We start from the raw sequence: 22,934 nt of genomic DNA on the forward strand, positions 1-22,934 counted from the left end.
TGCGTCATCCTGTACTCCAGTCAATTCAACTTCACAAAAAAAACAAACAGCTGAATGTCCAGAAAGCAGCATGTTTAGCCCTCTGTTTGCAGCCTCCTGCTAAAACAGACACTGGCGTGGGGACGGAAAGGAAGCGGCGGTCTCAGAGGGGCGGAGCCAACACCTGCTGACCTGCTGGAGGAGCTCAGTGTTGAAGAGGTGAAGGACAGACGGACGGACGTCTCTCAGGTCTGAGTTGTTGTTTTTTACGGAGGTTTTTTTTTTCCTCATTTGAATTTTTCTTTTGGAGAAACTCGGATGAGAGTTTGTTTTATGGAGCCATCAGACACCAACTGTGTTTCCCTCCTGGGACTCTGGTTCCACTCACGCAGTGGTCCAGACCCACTCCCCTCAGCACGGCTGCTGCAGCTCCGCTGCGTCTCGCCTGTCGGACAGAGTTTGTGAGTCCCTGCAGGGTTGTTGTGTTGTTTTATGGCTAACACCACACAGTGCAGTGACTGAGAGGAGGAGGAGAAGCTGGTGTCATGGCATCACCATCACCATCATCACCATCACCATCACCATCATCTCAGTTTTCTTCACCATCATTGTCTTCTTCATCATCTTCATCCAGACTGCTAGCTCCGCCCACAGCTACAGCAGTGCCGCTGCTGCGTTTCCGCCTCAACTCAGGAGTTTTGCACCTTCTGCCTTGTGGTCTCACTACTACTACTGCTGCTGCTGCTGCTGCTGCTGCTGCTGCTCCAGCTACTCCTGCTCTTCCTCACTGGAGGACTCGGAGGTCCGGGCGTCACGTGCAGAGCTGCAGGGTGACAAAGAAGAAAAGAAAAGGAATGAAAGGAAAAGAAGACATCAGCAGTTTGCAATGTTGTGGTTTCTCCTGGTCTGAGGAGGTGCAGCGACGACAGGCGGCACGCTGGGAACCATTCAATCCACAGCCAGGAGTGTGTGTGTGTGTGTGTGTGTGTGTGTGTGTGTACCCTGGCTGCAGGTGGCGCCCAGCCAGGTGTCGGGACACCGGCAGCGGCCAGTCCGCCCGTCGCACTGGGACCACTGGGAGCACTGGCATGGCAGAGAGCAGCGGGGCCCGAAGTGGCCCTCAGGACAGCCTGCAGGGGGCGACACACACACACACACACACACACACACACACACACAGGAAGCAGTAAGTTCCGACTCCAGACAGCTGACGGCGCCCTCTGCAGGAGCGATACCCACCTTCCTCGCACCTTGGCCCCGCCCGTCCTGGAGGACACAGGCACCGCCCACTGGACGGCTCGCAGGGGGCGTGGCCCGCACAGTCACATGACCGCTGGCAGCTGGGCCCGAACCTGCCGACCTCGCAGCCTGGAACACAAACACGCCCTTCACTGCTGCTGCTGCTGCTGCTGCTGCTGCTGAGCGTCTATTTTTCCTTCTTGCTCTATAAATAGTTTTAGTTCATTACTTTATTTCTTTTTAATTCATTAATTTTCTCTTTGCACTACTTTTTGTTGCTGTAATTATGCAAATTTCCCCAATGTTGCATTAATAAAATATGAATATTAATTAATATTCACAGCCCTCTGTGATGTCACAAAGGGGACCTCGACGATACCCTCTCCCAGGTCAGTGACCACACACACATACACACGCCAGGTGTTGGCTCCGCCTCGTTCTCGTCCCTCTTCCCAAAAATGCAACCTCAGTTTTTTAGCGGCAGGCTTTAAACAGCGGGTTAACGAGCTGCAAAGCTTCCTGGGTGGTCGCAGAGTGAAGTTGCATCGCTGGATCGAGTTTCGAATTTTGAAAAGTTTCAATTTTGAGCCATTTACGGATGTGGCCCCTCCCACAATGACCTTTGACCTTCCCTTCAGTCGCAAAGACACTCACGTCGTTGGCACTGTGGCCCCGTGGAGCCCGGCGGACACACACATTGGCCCGTCTCCGGGTCACATGACTGGCCCGACCCGCAGTCGCAGGCGCGGGCGCAGTCGACTCCGAAGAGGCCAGCAGGGCATTCTGGGAAACACACACACACACACACACAGGAGAGTTTTTTCCGGCTCAGTGTGCAGGCGTGCGCTCCCATTGGCTGCTGCAGGTGAGACTCCGCCTACCGTGTTGGCAGGAGGCGCCGTAGAAGCCGGCGGCGCAGCTGCAGGCGCCGCTGACGCGGTCACAGGTGGCGCCGTTGAGGCAGGAGCACCGATGGAAGCAGCCCGGGCCGTAGAGACCCTGTGGACAGGCTGACACACACACACACACACACACATTTTAATTTGATGTATCTATCTATTGATTGATTGATTGATTGATTGATTGATCTCACCTGTGTGACAGCGAACTCCCGTCCAGCCCCGCCCACAGCGGCACGAGCCGTCGGCCGGGTCACACACGCCGCCGTTCTCACAGCTGCATCTGCTGCTGCACTGCGGGCCGTAGCGCCCCCTAGGGCAGGCTGGGGGGGGAAGTGGGAGGAGTCAGTGGATTGTTTGTGAAGGCGACGCCCCATTAGAGAGACGGGAAAGTCGTCCGATCTGGCGCTGATACAAGAGAGTAATCAAACTGCTGCGGCTAATTTACATCTGGGGAGGGAGGGGGGAATGGGGGGGCAACGGTGGGGAGGATTGGGGGGGTAAGTCAGCCCTCTTTGATTCCCATTTGTTTGTTTATTTGCGCCGCTGCCAAACGCAGCGACACAGAACACGGACCAGTGAGCCGCCGCCACTCTTCAGGTTCCTGTAAACATCCAACCAGAGGACGGAGAACGTCGGAGAACATGAGGGAGGAGGAGGAGGAGGAGGAGGAGGAGAGGGAGGACATTTAGCTGCCGTGGAAATCCCCGTCTGCAATCCCGCTGAATTGCTGATAAAAGACGGAGATTAGCGGGGGGGGGGGGGGAAAGTTCCCCAAGAAGAAGAAGAAGAAGAAGAAAAGAAAAACTCCAGAAAAAAAAAAAAAAACAGGCCTGTGATCATCAGAGGCCTCACAGGGAAACTTTTGAGTTCCTCGCCTAAAATGTAAAAATACTCCCTCATTTTGGAGGTTATTAGTCCAGGACTCATTAGAGCCGCCGGTTCCCACCGAAGCGTGTCGGGCTCAGAGAGCGGCGGCGGCAGCAGCAGCAGCAGCAGCAGCGACCAGCCGACTACTAGCATTTATAGATGATTCTGACCAGCTTTGTGTATGTCGCCATCTTGTGGCCTCGCCGACAGAACCGGTGTGTTTACGCTCAGAACGTCTCGTAAAGCAGTCAGTAGCTGCGTTTCCATGAACCCGAGAATTGTGCACAACCTGAATATCGCATGAACAAACTGGTGATGGAGACAGAAACAGCTCCACTTGGAAGAACCTCTCAAACGTGGCTAAAAGGAGGAGGTTTTTCACACGTATCCACACAGAGGAGTATCGCAAAAGTGTCATGGAAACACTTTTTTCACCGGATGTGACGCACTGGGGTCACGTGACCAGTTCACTTCAGGTGAAAATTACGCGTTATGTTTGGTTGGAGGAGGAGACGGAATTTATTTTTTTATATATATATATATATATATATGTAAGTAATCAAAGTGAAAAATATAATATATCAGCGGCAACGTCGACCAAACAAACTTGTTGTTTTTCCTTTGTGTTAGCAGCAGGAAGTCGCTACCTTGCTGACAGGACTGTCCCATCCGACCGGGGCCGCAGTTACACCTCCCAGTGGCCGGGTGGCACTGTCCGTCCTCTCCACAGGAGCACAGCTGAGCGCAGTCCTTCCCAAAGTATCCGCTGGGACATTCTGCAGGTGTGGAAAAAAGTGAGACACAAATATTTCTCATTTATTTTTGTAAAGTGACCAAATGGCCGTCTGGCACTTCCTGTTTTATTTCGACTAACTTCCTTGTCTCCGCCCCCTGCTTCTACCGTGTCCTCCTCTTCCTCCCCCCCGTCTCCCCCCCTGCGCTGCTACAGTTCCATTGATCTGATCTGACCCAGTCTGGTCCGGCTCGGTCCGGCTCGGTCCAACCCGCCCCAGATAACCGATCGGGTCTCCTGACTCACTGGAGCTGCAGTCAGCGCCGATGAACCCAGGAGGGCAGTGGCAGGCGCCGGTCCTGAAGTGGCAGCGGCCGCCGTGGAGGCAGCGGCACCTGGACTTACAGCCCGGCCCGAAGGTCCCCGCCCGGCACCCTGAGGGAGCCAATCAGACCAGCAGGTGAGACCAGGAGGTGAGACCAGCAGGTAAAACCAGGTGAATCACTGTTTGTCGCGTTAAGTCGTCCACTTCCACTCACGCAGCTGGCAGCCTGGTCCGTAGTAACCGGGCATGCAGTTACATTCCCCCGTCACTGGGTGGCACTGTTCCCGGTCAGCTGAACACTGGCACCTCTGGCTGCAGTTCACTCCGAAGGTGCCAGCAGGGCATGCTGGGAAAATGTAAAAAAAATATGAACATTTAAAAAAAGGAAAAAAGGTTGTGATGTTTTGAAGTTTGGATTATAACAAGACTTTCTTTTATTGTTAATTATGACAGAAATAATTCTGCGGTTTTGAGTCTGAATTCTGAATTGTAAAGTGCTTGAAGTCTTCAAGCACTTAAGTGTAAAAAAAAAAAAAAGCTGTTGAAATTCCCAGACGTTCTGGGAGAAGTGGAACAGAAGTGAGAAGCTGACGGAACCCAGCAGTTAAAACATGGACCCGAACCAAACATCCGTGGAAGGAGCCTGCAGGCATCAAACTCCCAGAGACACAAATTAAAGGTGAAATGTTTTGTCTGTGCATCTTGTTTAAACTGATCAAGGCACCTTAGGCGCCTTATTAACCGTTAATCTGACACCCTGGTTTGAGGGTTATTATGAAATGTGACCAGATGAACCTTTGTTCAAAGTGGACCAATCAGATATCTTGTTTTAGCGTCAGTTCCTATAAACGTTCAAAGAGAAATGCCACAGTGTTTTATTATTGTAATATGGTCCAGTGATCAGACTGACCAGCTGTAAAATCCACGCCGACACCGTTTAAACTGCAACATCCACACTGACGCTGTTTAAACTGCAACATCCACGCTGACACTGTTTAAACTGCAACATCCTCACTCACACTGTTGAAACTGCAACATCCACGCTGACACTGTTGAAACTGCAACATCCTCACTCACACTGTTGAAACTGCAACATCCACGCTGACACTGTTGAAACTGCAACATCCACGCTGACACTGTTTAAACTGCAACATCCTCACTCACACTGTTGAAACTGCAACATCCACGCTGACACTGTTGAAACTGCAACATCCTCACTCACACTGTTGAAACTGCAACATCCACGCTGACACCGTTTAAACTGCAACATCCACGTTGACACTGTTGAAACTGCAACATCCACGCTGACACTGTTGAAACTGCAACATCCACGTTGACACTGTTGAAACTGCAACATCCACGTTGACACTGTTGAAACTGCAACATCCACGCTGACACTGTTGAAACTGCAACATCCACGTTGACACTGTTGAAACTGCAACATCCACGTTGACACTGTTGAAACTGCAACATCCACGCCAACACTGTTGAAACTGCAACATCCACGTTGACACTGTTGAAACTGCAACATCCACGTTGACACTGTTTAAACTGCAACATCCACGCCAACACTGTTGAAACTGCAACATCCACGCTGACACTGTTGAAACTGCAACATCCACGTTGACACTGTTGAAACTGCAACATCCACGCTGACACTGTTTAAACTGCAACATCCACGCCGACACCGTTTAAACTGCAACATCCACGCTGACACTGTGTAAACTGTAACATCCATGCTGACACTGTTTACCAGCTGGCAGTGCCCAGTGTTTCTTCTACTGCCTTGATCTCATTGAAACAAGCAAACCAGGAAGGAACGAGAAAACCTTACCTTAAAGTCTGACTCATATAGTTACAGTACAAGGTTGATAAATCATGCTAGCACGCTAGCTAGCGTGCATGATTTTATATATATATTATATGATAGCACGCGATAGATCGCGGATATTAATGGGAGATTGTGCAGCTTGTGACAGTTTTCAGAAAAACCCGACAACAACAGTGCACTATTGCCCGGAGCGCTCACACATGCAGCAGTTTGTGGGAACGGAGCTCCTCCGCCGCTTCTGATTGGCCTGAACATTCAACACCACAGAGTGAAAACTGAAACAACGAGAAAAAAAAATAAAGAAGAAAAAGAAAAACTTTCCCCCATGGCCCTGAAAGCCCGATGGAGCGTCGGCGACATTCTTTCACACGGCAGCTTTCAGCGCACGTTTGCACTCAGCACACTGACCAGCAGCCAGACACCCTCTGGCCCGGGGGGGCGGAGCCAAGGCAGCAAGATGAAACTGAGAGGCTGAACATGTTTCTGGGGTCCAGAGCGCCTCAGCCAGTAAATCAGTCAGTCAGACAGTCTGTCAGACAAACAGTCAGTCAGTCAGTCAGTAGCATAGTCAGTCAGTTAGTCAGCCAGTCAGTCAGTCAGTCAGTCTGTAAGACAGTCAGTAAGACAGTCAGTTAGTCAGTCAGTCAGTCAGTCAGTGAGTCAGTCTGTCTGTAAGACAGTCAGTAAGACAGTCAGTAAGACAGTCAGTCAGTTAGTCAGCCAGTAAAACAGTAGACAGTCAGTCAGTTAGACAGCGAGCCAGTCAGTCTGTAAGACAGTCTGTAAGACAGTCAGTCAGTCAGTGATAGGAACAGTCCTCCAGACTAAAGAGGTAATTACAGCATGTTGCCTTCCAAGAGGCTCTTATCCGCTGCCGCCCAGACAAAAACAATGCCTTCTGTTTTTCTTGGCAACCAGTGTGTAACATTTATCAGATGTCTGGTGGGGGCAGAGTCAGGGGAGGGGGAGTCGGGGGGGTCCAGGAGGACAGGAGGAACGACAGAATGCACTTCCTGGAATGGATCGAATGGAAATCTTTCCCCAGAGGACTAGAAAAAAAAGATAAATTCAACATTTTAATCAGTATTAACTGGGCGCCGCCGTCGCCGCCGTAGGCCAATCAGCTCGCGGCCGTGACGCCGTCAACACATGGCTGCTGCATGTCTGGAGGCGTGCGGCAGCAGGGCCGCCAACCACAGCTTTGTCGGTGGCACAGCACCTTTCGTCCACTCTGTGTAAAGATCACTGGCGTGTCGATCCAAGTATCGATCCAAGCAACGATACCAAGGCGAGTATCAGTACCAGGTCGATACCTGCGTGATGAGAACCATACTTTACTGTTGCAGTTTCTTCAACTTGACTTTATTTTTCGCAACTATCCGCGTGTAACAGAGAGTAGTGTTTTGTTGTTGTTGTTTTCTTTTCTTTTTTTGCACTTTTTTCTCAAACGACTGTTTGTAGTAAAGGGGGGGGGGATCATTTTCTCATTTATGTACTGTTAAATTGTTTTGTCTTGAGGAAATATTATTTGGCTGTTATTATTGTTTGAGTTGTTTTTAGTTTGAGAGTTTTGCTGTTGCTGCCACATTTAAGGGCATGTAGAAGGAAGGTTGCGGGTTTGATTCCCACATCGGAACCTTTGCGACCCATTTTCATGACTGACGTCTGTCCTTCCCACTTTGACCTTCCAAAAGTGTGAGCTCACTTTTTGCATCACAAATTCGGATTGCAGCTGGCAGTGTGAAGAGTTTTCATGTTGCTGCTGCTGCTGCTGCTGCTGCTGCTGCTGCTGCTGCTACTGCTCCTACCGCTGCTGCTGCCATGGTCACACCTGGCTCCGCTCTGACACTCCCACCCACGCAAACCACACACACATCATAATGGTGGGGAAACACGCTGAGCGCTTGCACACACACACACACTCACACACACACACGCACGCACACACACACACACACACACACACACACACACACACACACACACACTGTTCGAGTCAGGCGGCCGCTAATGATCGGAGGTCCCGGGGATGACCGAGGAGAGAGAGAGAGAGAGAAAAAAGGAGAAAAGCGCTAATGACAGAGGTGCATCATGAAGTCACGCCCGCTGGCCCGGCGGCGGCTTTCTGCTGACGCTGAATGTGGCAGCCGCCACCGCCGCAAAGTGGCAGCTGGCAGCGTGGAGGAAGGTCTGGGGGTGGGCCAGCGGGACGACAGACTGGGAGCTTTTTAGTGGACGTTTGACTGGAACCAGTAAAATCAAATAAAAAAAGCTCAAAGCGAGGGTGCACTTCTTCTTCCATCCATGCAGGGGGCGCCCTCCCCTGTCCTTCCTCTGTCCAAAACATCAAAAACAAATGTACAAAAAAGAACATGTCCAAAACACAGAGTGAAGTTGGTGCGCTTCTCCAAGAGAGAGAGAGGCTACCGTGCAACTGCTACTTCCATCCATCCAGGGGGCGCTGTCCCCTCTTCCCATTCTCCTCCTCCCGCCTTCCCCATCCAAGAACCAAAGAAAAAAACAACAAAAAAAGTCCCTGGCAAACGTCTCGCAGGCAGAAGGTAATTGTTCACAAACACACTGCCTCCCTCCCTCACACCCCGTTTTAATGATGTGGCTTCCATTACCCAGAATGCAGCGCGGTCCTGCCCAGCCGGCGGTGTGCAGGCGGCTCCTGTGATGTGGCGGCGGCGGCGGGCGGCGTTCCCGCGCTCACACATCTGGCCACAGTCAGCGGCTGTAAAAGTCGCCGCCACAGCGGCCGGGCGAGCAAGCGAGTGAGTGCCGAGGTAAACACACCCGAAATTGGGGTGGCGGTGGGGAGTGGGCGGGGCTTGTTTCTGCGCCATCTCGCGGCATTTAGCTACGGTCGTGGCCATTAGCTAAACTAATCGCTAATCAGGCCGGCTAATCTGGCTGTAGAGCCGTTACACCACTAAGTGACGTCATCACACAACACCTGCTGGGTCCCCAGGACACACACACACACACACACACACACACACACACACACACAGCTACTGGATCGGAGTCATCAGCATCTCCCCCAGGGGGCGGAGCTAAGCTCTGCCCTGACCGGAGCGTTTTCCCAGCGGCTGCATGTAACTGTTGTCAGCAGCCGCGATGATGTGCAGAGTTTTTTTCTGATGGTTCCAGTTCAGGATCACACACACAGTCGTGGTTTCAAAAAATTACATTAAAAAAAATCCGTAGGGAAAAAACTGTGTTTTCCTGGAAATGTTGCATTTGGTGGCTGGGTGGTTAGCGCCGCCGTCCAGCAGGGCAGTAGGTCCCGGGTTCGAATCTGGGCCGAGGGGCCTCAGTGTGGAGAACCCTGCAGGTTCTGCCAGGGCAGCCACGGTGGTTCTGGAGTTCTGGAGCGTCTGGACCTGCTGATGCTGAGGCTGCGTTCACACCAGATCAGGATCAGGAAGTGATGTCATCACAGGGGTTCCTGGTCCTGGTCCAGGTCTTAGCCCTGGCTCTGGTCCTGGTCCTGTTGGACCACTGGGACAAGATTGAGCTGGTCTCCAGTCTTGGACTAGGGAAGAGGACGGGGCCTGGAAAGTTCCAGCTGTCCTTCAAAGAAGAAACTGACCCTGAACTTTGACCTTCTGACGCACTGACGGAAGGTTTTTCGTTTTTCCCACGTCACCACGACTTGCGGTTAGAGAACAGCTCCAGCTCCAGCTCCAGCTCCAGCTCCAGCTCCATCTCCAGCTCCATCTCCATCTCCATCTCCAGCTCCAGCTCCAGCTCCAGCTCCAGCTCCATCACCTTTCATTTTCACTGACTCAGGAAAAGCAACAGACCATGTTGGCATCGCCGGCCACAAATTAGCCGCCCCGGCGGTTTGATGTGTGTTCCGAACACCAGAGGGCGTCGCCCCGCATCACTCTCTCCTGCTCCGCCTCCAGCTGAGGGCGCTGTGTTGCACCGTCGCCATGACAACACGTTTAAAATAAGACTTGGTGGGGGGAAAAAAGGCCCGAAATCGATGACAAGCGGCGATAAAGTGTCCAGGTGAAGGATGTTCCTCCTTAACGAGCTCCTCATACCAGACACACTAATCACCTCAACATGTCTGAGCGCTTCACACACACACACACACTTTACTGCGGCCCACATGCTCCCTGTGCAGCGAGGACACTCTAACTCCCTCTCCACGGCTTCTAACTGCTCTGAGACTGTTTGTTTACGCCAGCAGGGGGCGCCGTGCTTGGCCATCCATCACGCTGCCTTGGCACTGTGCTTACAAGGTGTCTGAGAGCTCTGAGGAGGAGCTCGTCTCTCCCGGAGTCTTTGTTTAACACACACACGCACACACACACACACACACACACAGATACACGCCGTGCTGTCGCTGAGAGACTCTCTATGTCTCTTGGCTAAATGAGCCCCTTCAGACGGAGGGATTACTTCCAGATCTCCTGCTTGTGTAAGAGGCTGCTGCTGCTGCTGCTGCTGCTGCTGCTGCTGCTGCTGCTGCTAGTCTGTCCCATAAAGCAGCGGCAGCTCCTGGACCACACAGCACCACAAGACCGAGCTGGTAGACTGGAGACGGAGCAGCAGCAGTGAGAAGCTCCGCCGACGGCGCAGATGTTCTCTGAGATCAGCGAGGAGCCGACAGACAGACAGACAGGCAGACAGACAGACAGACAGGCAGGCAGGCAGACAGACAGACAGGCAGGCAGGCAGACAGGCAGAGAACAAACCTGCTGCGGCTCTGAAATAGAACGGGAGTCGGCCACCTGGAGGCCGACGATCCTCTTTGTCTCCTTCCATTAAGGAGGAGGGGGTGGAGGAGGAGGTCTGCTCTTCGTCACGCAGCCGGGCCTCCTCCTCCTCCTCCTCCTCCTCCTCCTGACAGCTCCCGGAGGAAGAGGAAAAGGAGGAGAAGGAAGAGGAAGACGAGGTAAAGGAGGTGGAGGAGGACGGGGAGGGGGAGGAAGAAGAAGAGGAGGAGGTGGTGGAGGAGGTCTGCTACTCGTCACGGAGCTGGGCCTCCTCCTGACAGTTCCTGGAGGAGGAGGGTGGCTGAGGAAGAGGAGGGTAACAAGAAGAAGGAGGAGGAGGAGGAGGAGGAGGAGGAAGAAGAGGAAGACAGGGAGAAGGCGGAGGAGGAGGTAGAGAGGGAGTCGGAGGAGTAAAAAGAAAGATCAAGACATGCACTCTACATGCATGTCTCTCCAATCTCTCTGTGATGTCACAAAGGGTCTCTCTCAAGCCAGGTGTTTGACTCGCCCCCATCCCTCCTCCCTCCTCCCCTATCGCTGCGTCACTTTGCGCAGGAGTCTGTAAACAGAGGGATAAACTCAGTTCTCTGGACACCCAGAGAGACAGCCAGACTGTGTTTAGGAGTCTGCAGCACGCTGATGAATCACCGGCGTCTGATTGGACCAGGTGGTCTGGAGAGAAACCATAGAGTGTCCTGCAGCGCCCTCTAGCGTTGGAAGAAAAAAGGCAAGACGCTGCCTTCACGCTGAAGGTTTTCCCGACAGGTCAGTCTGTCCGTCTGTCTGCCTGACGACCGCAGCGTGGCAGCAAAGAGCCGCCCGGACTGTGAAGCAGCAGCAGCACCACTAGATGGCAGCATTCAACCTTGGAAGCCACTGTCTACACTACAGTGACGGTGGGGAAATTAATCTCAACACACACACTTTAAAAACGACAGGAAAGCAAAGCTGTGGCCGATTGCGAGTGTAACATTATTATTATTATTATTATTATCATTATTATTATTATTATTATTATTATTATCATTATTATTATTATTATTATTATTGACAAGGTCACCTGGAGATGTTACAATCTCATGATTTCTATTACCGCTATTATCACTCTACAGACTCACCTGTCTGGCAGCGCTGACCTTTGAACCCTGGCGTGCAGTCGCACAAACCGCTCTGCTTGTTGCACGATCCTCCGTTCTCACAATGGGGACAGGACGAGCCGCACTGCAACCCCCACAATCCATCAGGGCAGTCTGCAGAGCAGCCAGTACATTAGAAAACACACACACACACACACACACACACACACACACACACACACACACACACACACACAATGCGTCTCCCTGGGACCAAATGCAGCGTGTTGTGTTTCATTTTGTCTAGTCGACCTCGACACCTTGTTGACACGAGGCTCCAGTTTTCCCAGCAGGACACCGGCATCGTCCCGTCACTGGGTCACATGACGCTCCTCCACACTCACAGGGCAGGCGGCAGTTTTCACCGTAGCTCCCTGAAGGGCAGGCTGGGAAACACACACACACACACACACACACACCTTGTTTTTTTTCAACATTCCAGTGGATTGCCGTCAAATGATTAACGATTCCCCCCCCCCCCCCCCAAAAAAAAAACTCTCCAAAAGTCTGTAGCGTGTTTTTTAGCCCTCTGTTTGCTGCCTCCCGCTAAAACTGATGCATTTCCACATGTTTGGGAGAGGGAGAGAGGGGGAAAAAAACAAGGCATTCTCAGAGTGGGCGGAGAAAAGACCTGGTGTTGTGGTCACTCGCTAGAGGGTGGGTCCAGGTATGCCCTTTGTGACATCACGGAGGGCCAACAATTTTTTTTTGTCAACATGACAATTTTTTTCCCTCCAATTTTGTTGAAAAACGTGAAGACAGTTTGTGGAAAAATTGTCAATAAAAACAAGAAAACCCACAGCAATCTTCAGTCACTCACACCTGTGCAGACAGAGCAGGTGGCTCAATTCTCTCCATTCTCCAATAGGAGCAGAGGAGGAAGGAAAGGAGGCGGGGCTTTAATTGGGCGTCCTTGGTGCAAGGATAATCATATTGATAATCATATTGATGAGGCGTTACACCATATGTAGCGTCTGTGGATAAAATAAAGCTCAGCTCCAGAGCCATTTCTCAAGAATTAAAAGACCTTCAAGAGATAAAACAGTTGGTGGCGCTGTTGCAGGTGTGGCCGGCTCCACACACTGTGTGCACTCCCTCACCCAGGTCACACTCCTCCCCGCCGAGGCCTGCGGGACACCTCCTCCGGCCGCACTCGCCCGTCCTGGGGTCACATGACCCTCCACCTGGACAGTCACATGACTGCTGGCAGCCGGCGCCAAAGGAGCCCGGCGAGCACTCTGCATCGGGGGACGTGCACATAAACACACACACGCAGACAGACACACACACCAGGGGAAGGAAACTCAGAAACAAGAACAAATAATCATCGGAAGAGAGAAACTGGAGGGTTTTTTTCCCTCCCTCAGCTGCAGCTGCGGCGAAGGAAGAGTTGGGGTAGGGTGGAGGTCCAACCTGGAGCGGCGCCGGGCGGTGATTGGACGGAGCCCAGCGACGCTCCGGTGTGGCTGCTTCCCGGGAAGCGCCCCTCACCTTCCTGGCAGCGGGAGCCCCGGTATGCAGGCCGGCAGACGCAGCTCCCCGTCCTCGGGTCGCAGCCAGCGGAATGTTCCCGCACGCAGCCGCATTCCTGGGAACAGCCAGCGCCGTGCGTCCACTTGGGACAGGCTGCAGCGGGCGGGGGAGGGGGTGGTGTTGGTGGGAGGGGCCAGAAAACAGAAAAAAAGCCGACATTCTGTTATGATTTTTGCGAGGAGATGCACAGAAGGCTTTGATTTTGATTTAATTTTCCGGCCGCAGCCAATGACGCGAGCAAAAATGTTTGTTTGTCGAGGAGGAATCAAACGAAAATAAAAAGTTTAAATCAAACACTCAAGGGGTCACGTACAGTTCAGTGGAGGCCCAATGACCCCGCCCACCTACTGTGTTATCACGAGGATTATCCAACTTCCTGCTGTGTTTTTTTTCTCCCCTCTCCCCCACAGTTCTACGGTGGATCCGAGGTTCCTCCTGCAGGGGCCTCACATCAGCCGTGACCATACTGGAGGAAATCAGCCCGTCCGAAAATGGCTGGGCGGTGAAAACACACGGAACTCCACCCTGATGCTGCTGCTGCTGCTGCTGCTGCTGCTGCTGCCGCCTCCACAGCTGCAGGCTCTGGTTACACCCTCCCGACGTCACCGAGACCCACCGACCGACCGACCGACAGAAGCAGATCAAGTCCTTCCTCCTCATCAGTCTGCAGCTCCGAGAGCACCGAGGATCGAGAAGAAGCAGAAGAAGAAGGCTGAGGATCAGGAGCTGCGGAGACTCGACACCATGTCCATCCGGAGGCTGTGGAGCAACCCCAAGGCGGCCGGCGAGGTGCAGGTGGTGACGGAGGAGCTGAGGAACCTCTACCACAAGCGACTGCTGCCCATCGAGAAGCACTGCAGCTTCCACCACTTCCACTCGCCCGCCTACCAGGATGCCGACTTTGACAGCAGGCCCATGGTGCTGGTGATGGGCCAGTACTCCACCGGGAAGACCACCTTCATCAGGTGAGCGTCCAGAACATAACCTTGCACCCTTCCCTCCCCCAGCAGCTGTCCTGCCTGGGTCCAATTTTCAAGATCCGACCTGACCCGACGACCCGGGGTCGTGCAAAGCCACACCCGAACTGCATCAGGACAATTAGTACCGCGACCTGGGCATATTATAGGATGTATTATAAGAAGTGGATACCAGACTGGCAATATGGCAGTGCAGCGATTCTTATCCAGTGGCCACTCGAGGTACTGCAGCCAAAAACAACAACAAACGCATTTTCCCCCATTACACCGCAATACAAAAAGAAACACAGCGCACTGCATCTCGGCTCCTTCTGATTGGCTGATGCGTCCCAGTGCATCATGGGAGTTACAGAGGCCTGATGGGAAGTGCTGCATGCTCTATGGGGGCTGCGTGATGCGGAAGCCAAAAGCATTGGGTGAGCAGCTACATTGAAATGGATGAGAGCCGTACTGGATCCGACCCGTTGAAACAGGACCACTAACCCGGAATTTAACGTCATGGATTTGGGTCGTATTGGCTGAATATTGATCAGCATATGGCCACAGTGAAGGTGCCAGTGGGTCAACAGGGCTTCACCCCCTCTAAACCCCTCCCCCGCCCATGCAGGTGTGTGGCTCCACCCACTTGCCTTCTGTGCTCCTACCCAGGTGTTGTAGTACTGGAGGTTGGTCTTGGTCTCCAGACCACTTTTTAAGGGTCTTGTCTTGTTTTTGATCAAGACTGGTGGAGACTCAGCCAACACTACAATGACACGATAATAAAATAATAATTAATAATCAAAAAGATCATTAAAAGATACATGGTGAACATAGATGTTGTTTTTCCATTTAGAAGCAAACTTGAATTTAAAAAAGATACTGGTCATTTTGTTGTTGTTTTTCTTTGATGTAAAGTCCTGGTCTGGTCTCGGTCTCCATTCTCTCTAGTCTTGATAATGTCGTTGTCTCGGTTGGTGCGGTCTTGACTACAACACTACCAGGTACCTCCTGGAGGAGGACTTCCCCGGCAGCAGGGTGGGACCCGAGCCGACCACCGACTGCTTCACCGCCGTCATGCACGGCCGCACCGAGGCCATCATACCGGGGAACGCCCTCACCATGGACCCCAGGAAGCCCTTCCGCAACCTGGACCCCTTCGGGAACGCCTTCCTCAACAGGTGAGCCCGGGTCTGGAGGTCAGAGGTCAGCGGAGGTCAGCGTCTCTGTAGCTCTCAGGTCTTTCTGCAGGTTCCAGTGTGTCCAGATGCCCAACAAACTCCTGGAACAGATCAGCATCATCGACACGCCGGGGATCCTGACGGCGGCCAAGAGGAAACTGAGTCGAGGTGAAGCTCCGCCTCTTTTGCACACACACACACACACTCATGTCCTGGACCATGTTTTTTATTAAGTCCAACATTCCAGTGGAGTGGCGTCACATGATTAATGATACCCCCAAAACCCCAGAACTCTCCAAAACTCTCCAGCATGTTTTTTTAGCCCTGTGTTTGCAGCCCCCTGCTAAAACTGATGTATTTCCATGTGTTTGGAAGAGGCGGAGGGGAGAACGAGGCAATCTCAAAGGGGGCGGAGCCAAGACCTGGTTTTGTGGTCACTCACCCGGGGCTGGGTTTCGGGAATGCCCTTTGTGACATCACGGCGGGCCAATTTTTTTTATCATTATGTGATTTTTTTTTTTTTGTCAGCACAAACAGTGGAGCAGCCGCAACAGAACCTCTGCTTCCTGCTGGAGAATCTTGCGCAATCTGGGACCTTTTTACATAAAAAGCTGTCAGGAGGATCCAAACTTCTGGCTGCAATAAAACTCTGGCGCTGCGACGGAGATGATGTCATATCATCACATTGTGTTGTGTTTGGGCGGAGACGAACTCTCGGCTTTATGGACGCATTAATCTCAGGGTGGAACCACCGAGGGACCTGCTGAACCTCCTCATGGTGGAGCAGAGGAATGAAAACCTCCTTGTTCCCCAGTTACTCCTCCTCCTTAACCTCTTTCTCCTCCCCCTCCTCCTCCTCCTCCTCCTCCTTCTCTTCATCCTCTTCCTACCCCACCTCCTCCTCCTCCTCTTCCTCCTCTTCCTTCACCTTCATCTAATCCCGCTCCTCCTCAACCTCCTCCTGTTCCTATCCCTCCTCCTCCTCCTCTGCTACCTCTTCCTCCTCCTCTCTCTCTCCACCCCTTCCTCCTACCCCCTCATCAACATCATCTTTTTCTCCTCCTCCTCCTCCTTCTCCTCCTCCTCCTCCTCTCTCTCCACCCCTTCCTCCTACCCCCTCATCATCATCATCTTTTTCTCCTCCCCTTCCTCCACTCCCTCCTCGTCCTTCCCCCTCCTCCTCTTCCTCCTCCTCTCCTTCCTCCTCTCTCTCCTCCTGCCCTCCCTTCTTCTCCTCCTCCTCCCCAGGCTACGACCTGCCGGCGGTGCTGCGCTGGTTCGCCGAGCGTGTGGACCGGATCATCCTGCTCTTCGACGCCCACAAGCTCGAGTTCTCTGACGAGCTGAGTCGGGCCTTCGGCGCCCTGCAGGGCTTCGAGGACAAGCTGCGGGTGGTGCTGAACAAGGCCGACCGCGTGGACTCGCAGCAGCTGATGAGGGTGTACGGCTCCCTCATGTGGTCGCTGGGTAAAGTGTTCCGCACGCCCGAGATCCTGCGTGTGTTCGTGGGGTCGCTGTGGGCGGAGCCGCGGCTGCAGTGCGACCACTACCAGCTGATCGAGCTGGAGGAGGAGGACCTGCTGGGCGACCTGAGGAACCTGCCGCGCAACGCTGCCCTGCGCAAGCTCAACGACCTGGTGAAGAGGGCCAGACTCGTGCGGGTGAGGACTTCCCCAAAAAAAAGAAAAGAAAGAAAGAAAGAAAGGAAAGCAGGCCAGGTGATGGATGATTGACGCATCTGCTCCTCCTCCAGGCCCACGCCCACATCGTCAGCTACCTGAAGCAGGAGATGCCCACCATCTTCTGCAAGGACAGCAAGAAGCACAACTTGATCTACGAGTTGCCGGTGATCTTCACCAGGATCCAGCAGCAGCACCAGGTGCCGGCCGGGGACTTCCCCGACTGCACCAAGATGCAGGTGAGGCCGCTTGGAGTCCAGTGGAGCCGGGAGATCAGTTCTCAGTAATTTGTTCTTCCCTCTGCAAACGTGGAGCCAGTTCACAGAGCAGTCCTTCAGATTGTCGGACATTCTAGAGTACTGGCCAAATTTCACCGGGTAAAATTTGAGCTCAGACTTGATGGTCTGACACAGTTTTCATGTTTGAAAAGGCTGTTGGAGGTGGAGGGAGGTTTTTCTGCCGAATGTGGGGAATTTCATTCCTGCAAATATTTATTCCAGGAGAAACTCTTGAGTCAAGACTTCTCAAAGTTCAAGACGCTGAAGCCCGGCCTGATGGCCTCGCTGGACAAACTCCTGTCCAGCGACATCGCCAGCCTGGTGCCGCTGCTGCAGCAGCAGCAGCAGGAGGAGGAGCTGCGGAGGAAGTCGCTGCCGGGCGTGTTGGACGGCGGCTTCCTGGAGAGCTTCCGGCCGGACCAGTGCAGGCGGGACCCCTTCAGGGAGCCGGGCCGGGACGAGGCCGAGCGCGGCCAGGAGTGGGCGGTGCAGCGGCTCAAGCCCAAGTACGACGAGATCTTCTACAACCTGAGTCCCAGCGGCGGGAAGCTGAGCGGCAGCAAGGTGCGGCAGTGGATGCTGAGCTCGCTGCTGCCCAGCTCGGTGCTGGCGCAGGTGTGGCGCCTCTCCGACGTGGACGGCGACGGCATGCTGGACAACGAGGAGTTCGCCTTGGCCGTGCACCTGATCGAGGGCAAGCTGGAGGGTCACTGGCTGCCCCGGGAGCTGCCCTCCCACCTGGTGCCGCCCTCCAAGCGTGAGAGCGGCGACCAGCAGTGAGCCGGTGCACCAGCGACAAACGTCTTTACCCCACTTCACACGAAAAGCGTCTGCGGCGCAGTGAGTGCGCCCGCGCTGCCCCCTGGTGGTGTGAACCTGCACACTGACTTCAATGGCAGCAGTGTGCTGCGGAGCCGTGGCCGTGCCGCAGACGCTTTTGGTGCAAACTGGGTGTGAGCTGTTATCGCATCAACGTACAGGAAAATTCTCTGAAATCCTCTGAATTTATCCCATGTATCCGTCTGATGAAGAGATTTCAGTGAACAAAGACACCACAGGGAGCCCTGACTTTGTCCTTCACATTCAAGCTATGACTGATCAGTGGTGTGGCCACGCCCCCTTAGGATCCAATATAGCGTTCCCCAAAATACCCCAAAAAGTCCACCAATTTGAAACAACTTCCTGGTTGCTACCGCATCATGCGGCTCCCATACAGCATGTGGCAGTAGCAGCTGCGTTTCAATGACAGTTTTTAGCAAAATAATATTTCTAAAATTTCGACAAAGTACAATTGCGATTTTAAGGTGTTTCAATTGAATGTTGGGAAGCGCATAAGCCGTGAAAATCTCATCAAATCTCGTCCCGCCAGACCGACTTTGAGGAGGATGGAGGTACAAAACAATTTTGCCATAAATCTGCGTTTCCATGTTGTTTGCTGCAAGAATGGTTGTTATATGTATCCATATGGATACGTATGAAAAAAAACCCTCATGAGAGCGTCAAAACCTTTCAGCCATGTTTGAGAGGTCTTTCCCAGTTGTTTCCATCACCGGTCTTTATTGCCATATGTAGGTTTTGCACAATTCTAGGGGTGATGGAAATGCAGCTACTGTCGCTTCCCATCACGCCTCTTTAAGACAGGTGACGCGTTAGGACGAAACAGCCAATCAGAACAAGCCGAGACACATCATGTAAGGTGACATCATGCCAGGAATATGAAAACTCTTTTCTGGGGAATTGCTGACCTTTCTAAATGTCCAGGACTTAAAAATCCACAATAGAAAGATTTGTTATGTACCGTGTTGAAGGTCAAAGGTCGTCCTGTCAGCCATTTTACAGCCCATTATTTTTGTATTGCAGTCTTATGGGGGGAAAATCCCGTTCTTATAGCCCGTCCATGAGTGCGAGTGTGAGACAGAGGCCTCCTGGTGGCCAAAGGTTGGCAGTACAACCCTTAGGTATTTTTCTTAAAAAAAAAAAAAAAAATGCTATGTGTTTGTACATTATCATGATGGCAAAATTACAGACTGCAACTGTTTTTTTTGTGCATCATATTTACATGTAAATTTCTTATCAAGAGATGACAATTCTCAGAACTATTAAATGTAACGTAAGTTGTTTCTCAGTGTCGTCACTCGTTCACAACAGTTTATTTTAATCACATAAAACCCTTTTTCTTGGAAAAAAAAAATGGCCAACACATTCACGTGTGTTACAATACGCTAAGAATAAAAAGAAAATCAGGTTGCAACTCACGCAGGTGGCAGAAACGACCGTAGAGCCCCGGGGTGCAGATGCAGCCTCCGTACAGACGGTGGCAGCGTCCGTCGCTGGGACAGTTGCACTTCCTCCTGCAGTTTGACCCAAAGTAACCCCGGGGGCATCCTGTGGAGCCACGGAGAGAGAGCACGCTTCACTGCGCTGCACTGCCCCGCTCTGTGTGTGTGTGTGTGTGTGTGTGTGTGTGTGTGTGGTGTGTGTGTGTGTGTGTGTGTGTGTGTGTGTGGTGTGTGTGTGTGTGTGTGTGTGTGTGTGGTGTGTGTGTGTGTGTGTGTGTGTCTACCTTCCTGGCAGAGCGGGCCCTCCACCCCAGGTGGACACACACACTTCCCGGTCACAGGGTCACACGAGCCTCCGTTCTGACAGCGACACAGGCTGTTGCAAGACGTCCCGAAGCTTCCCACTGGACAGGCTGGGGGGGTGGGGGGGCAGACAGAATGAGGAGGGGCCCCTTGCACACTGTTTTTGTTTCAGACAGTTTAGATTTTTTTTCGCAGAAACAATCAACAAGTTCCTGCAAACCATCAATCAAAAAAACGAGACACTTCAGTCTTATTTTTCTGTTCCTCCCCCTGCTGATTAAACAAACTGAATGAATCGTCGGGCATATTGTCTCATACACTCTGCACTCAACACAAAGTATATCAACTGTTTCCCTGCTTGGTGTGAAGGTCTGTAAAGTCATTTAAAGTAATGTAAAGTTTTTCAATCTGAGCTGTAGGTAACTACAGTGCCCCCTGCTGGAAGCTCTGCCATTGCTGCTACTGCTTACTGACTTTGGTTGCAGACGAGGCCGGACCACCCGGGCCGACAGTGGCAGCGGTCCTTCTGCTCGCCACACACCCCATTGACGCAGTCGTCACATCTCAGACTGCAGTCGTCCCCGAAGGAGCCGTTCAAACACACTGGAGGAGAAACATCAGCTGCACTGGTCATACTGGTCTGTCACAGCGTGTGTGTGTGTGTGTGTGTGTGTCAGACTTTGGAACTTTTGACTCCTTAGATTGGAAAAACATGCGGGTTGTGTTTAAAAGTATTCAAAAGACAGAAATTCTGTTCAAAGTCATTGACTGATTATTTATTGATTCTACTTGTTTTACTTTTAGCAGAGTATTTTTTTCCCATAGTAAGTATTTATACTTCTACTGAATTACTGAATGAGAATACTTTTGCCACCTCGGTTGTGTGTTTCTACCTATGTTGTTGTTGTTGTGGCTGCTGGTGAGTCTGAGTTCCCCCCGACGTTCCCTCTGGATCTCGTGATCTCCACCATCACCGTCGTCATCATCACCCTCACCACCTTCGTCGTGGTCATGGTGCCTGCGATCGTGTCGGAAGTGCAGAGCTGCTGTGTGGAGCAGCAGGTCAGGCAACCTGAGGAGCCCCTCCTGCTCCTCTTCCTCCACCTCCTCCTCCTCCTCTTCTCCTTCCTCTTCTGGCTGAGCGCCATACAGAGCTGAACACACACACACACACACACACCAGTGAGTGTTGGTAGGACCTCTGTGGTCCTGCTGCTCCCTGGTGGTCGGAGGTGGAAGGACTCACGGATGCAGGAGTGCTGGTTGCCAGCCAGACGGAAGCCCATCCTGCAGAAACACTCGTAGCTCCCCGCCGTGTTGACGCAGCCGTGGTCGCAGCCGGAAGTCTCGGCCAGACACTCGTCCACGTCTGGTGAACAACACACACACACGCACACACTCAACAAGGTTCGATTTCAGTTTCTAGATTATTTAGAACAGATGATGAAGCTAATTTCCACCTCTTACTCTGAATCAGGCAAATACAGGAACAAAGGACAAATCAGAAAGTTACACGGTACATTTTGAATTATTCTGTGGGTTTGAGTACCGGAAATTCAACACACACATTACATTAATATTATCTGATGTATAATAACGGAGGAATTTAGTAACGACACTGTTTGTTTTTGGTTCTTGCAGGAGGAGCAGGAGGGGCTTCCCTGCAGCAGCTGCAGCAGCAGCCTGACTGGACCAGCAGAACCAGGAGAACCGGGAAGTTCTCCCGATCCACAGTGTCGGTTGTGAGTCTCACCGTCGCAGCCGCAGCCGTCGGCGCTGAGCGTGTGTCCACGGCGGCAGCTGCACTCGTACCCGCCGGGGTAGTTGAGGCAGCGGTGACTGCAGCAGGACTCCCCACTGAAGCACTCGTCACTGTCTGAGAGGAGGGAGACAGACATACAGTGGAGACACACAGAGGTAGCAGCTGCTCTGTGTGTGTGTGTGTGTGTGTGTGTGTGTGTGTGTGTGTGTGTCGTACCCTCGCAGGTCTTCCTGTCCTGGTGCAGCTGGTAGCCGCGGCGGCAGGAGCAGAGCGGTCCGCCAGCGGAGTGGCGGCAGACGTGGGAGCAGCCGCCGTTGTTCCTCTCGCAGCTGTTGATGATCTCCATCTCGATACCTGCAGGGGTGGAGCCAGGGGAAGGCGGAGCCAGACAGAGAGCGACGCATAGGTAAGCAGCGTTGCCAAACAGCTCCAGTATCCTCAGCACCCTCATCCTCAAGGTCGCTAAACGCGCATGTCAGTCGTTGCGTTTCCATGGCAGTTTTTCGCAAAATAAAAGCGATATTTCTGAAATTTCGACAAAGCACAATTGCGATTTGCAGGTGTTTCCATTGAACGGTGTGAAGAGCATAAGCTGTAATTCTCGTCAAATCTCCTCCCGCGAGACCCCACTTTGAGGAGGATGGAGGTGGCCCTGCCCCCACTAGTCTAGGGGCGGGGCCACTGGGTTGGGGGCGGGGCCACTCACGGTAGCACTGCTTGCCGTCGGCGCCGAGCTCGAAGCCTGGGTGACACACGCAGCTGAAGGATCCCGGCGTGTTGACGCAGCCGTGGGAGCAGCGGGCACCGTCCGAGCTGCTGCACTCATCCACGTCTGCATTACGAACACACACACACACACACGCACACACACACACACACACACACACACACACACACACACACACACACACACTGGTTGAGTCTCAGCAGGACAAACTGAAGGAACTTCAGCCACTTTTTGGCTCGTGAGTTTCACTGAATCTAAAATTCCGTTTCTCTATGAGCCTGTCATGTGACGCCTCACCATCGCAGCTCTTCAGGTCATCAGCGAGGCTGAAACCGGGCCGACAGCTGCAGCGAACTGGACCTTCACCGTCCCAGTGGCACAGCTGGACACAGTCCCCATTACTGCTCTCACAGGGGTCCCTTCCTGCCACACAAACCAACGCGCGCACACACACACACACACACACACACACACACACACACAGTCAGGCC

At 52.7% G+C, this 22,934-nt stretch overlaps 2 protein-coding genes across 3 annotated transcripts in view; one reads left to right on the forward strand and one right to left on the reverse strand.

Moving 5' to 3' along the window:
* Positions 1 to 22,934, reverse strand: part of egfem1 (EGF-like and EMI domain containing 1) — a 33,301-nt gene that overhangs the window by 103 nt on the left and 10,264 nt on the right. For both annotated transcript variants that reach the window (XM_076015032.1, XM_076015031.1), the window contains 22 exons: positions 22,741 to 22,866; positions 22,423 to 22,548; positions 21,933 to 22,070; positions 21,708 to 21,830; positions 21,201 to 21,323; positions 20,848 to 21,108; positions 20,429 to 20,557; positions 19,936 to 20,064; positions 19,629 to 19,757; positions 13,240 to 13,374; positions 12,849 to 12,986; positions 12,009 to 12,134; positions 11,731 to 11,862; positions 4,260 to 4,391; positions 4,027 to 4,155; positions 3,635 to 3,763; positions 2,312 to 2,440; positions 2,100 to 2,228; positions 1,873 to 2,001; positions 1,219 to 1,347; positions 981 to 1,109; positions 1 to 802 (listed from right to left, as the gene is read on the reverse strand). The exon at positions 1 to 802 is cut by the window's left edge and continues 103 nt beyond it. In XM_076015032.1, the coding sequence (XP_075871147.1) occupies positions 669 to 802; positions 981 to 1,109; positions 1,219 to 1,347; positions 1,873 to 2,001; positions 2,100 to 2,228; positions 2,312 to 2,440; positions 3,635 to 3,763; positions 4,027 to 4,155; positions 4,260 to 4,391; positions 11,731 to 11,862; positions 12,009 to 12,134; positions 12,849 to 12,986; positions 13,240 to 13,374; positions 19,629 to 19,757; positions 19,936 to 20,064; positions 20,429 to 20,557; positions 20,848 to 21,108; positions 21,201 to 21,323; positions 21,708 to 21,830; positions 21,933 to 22,070; positions 22,423 to 22,548; positions 22,741 to 22,866 (2,984 nt within the window). In that variant the 3' untranslated portion in view covers positions 1 to 668. The remainder of the gene's footprint in view (positions 803 to 980; positions 1,110 to 1,218; positions 1,348 to 1,872; positions 2,002 to 2,099; positions 2,229 to 2,311; positions 2,441 to 3,634; positions 3,764 to 4,026; positions 4,156 to 4,259; positions 4,392 to 11,730; positions 11,863 to 12,008; positions 12,135 to 12,848; positions 12,987 to 13,239; positions 13,375 to 19,628; positions 19,758 to 19,935; positions 20,065 to 20,428; positions 20,558 to 20,847; positions 21,109 to 21,200; positions 21,324 to 21,707; positions 21,831 to 21,932; positions 22,071 to 22,422; positions 22,549 to 22,740; positions 22,867 to 22,934) is intronic.
* On the forward strand, positions 13,834 to 18,178 carry LOC142881007 (EH domain-containing protein 2-like). Its single transcript, XM_076015033.1, has 6 exons — positions 13,834 to 14,246; positions 15,239 to 15,415; positions 15,486 to 15,583; positions 16,664 to 17,076; positions 17,169 to 17,333; positions 17,595 to 18,178. The coding sequence occupies exons 1-6, from the start codon at positions 14,026 to 14,028 to the stop codon at positions 18,150 to 18,152; spliced, it is 1,632 nt and encodes a 543-aa protein (XP_075871148.1). The 5' UTR covers positions 13,834 to 14,025; the 3' UTR covers positions 18,153 to 18,178.

The sequence above is a fragment of the Nelusetta ayraudi genome, unplaced genomic scaffold (genome assembly GCF_046127955.1).
Source record: "Nelusetta ayraudi isolate G7.1 ecotype Tasmania unplaced genomic scaffold, CSIRO-AGI_Nayr_v1 ptg000175l, whole genome shotgun sequence".
Classification (NCBI taxonomy): domain Eukaryota; kingdom Metazoa; phylum Chordata; class Actinopteri; order Tetraodontiformes; family Monacanthidae; genus Nelusetta; species Nelusetta ayraudi.

What these genes read in the sequence shown, in the direction of transcription:
- LOC142881007 (XM_076015033.1), top strand. Translation starts at nt 14,026, where the DNA reads ATGTCCATCCGGAGGCTGTGGAGCAACCCCAAGGCGGCCGGCGAGGTG. An exon ending in GGGAACGCCTTCCTCAACAG is followed by an intron (nt 15,416 to 15,485) that starts GTGAGCCCGGGT and finishes GTCTTTCTGCAG; the next exon opens with GTTCCAGTGTGTCCAGATGC. An exon ending in AGAGGGCCAGACTCGTGCGG is followed by an intron (nt 17,077 to 17,168) that starts GTGAGGACTTCC and finishes CTCCTCCTCCAG; the next exon opens with GCCCACGCCCACATCGTCAG.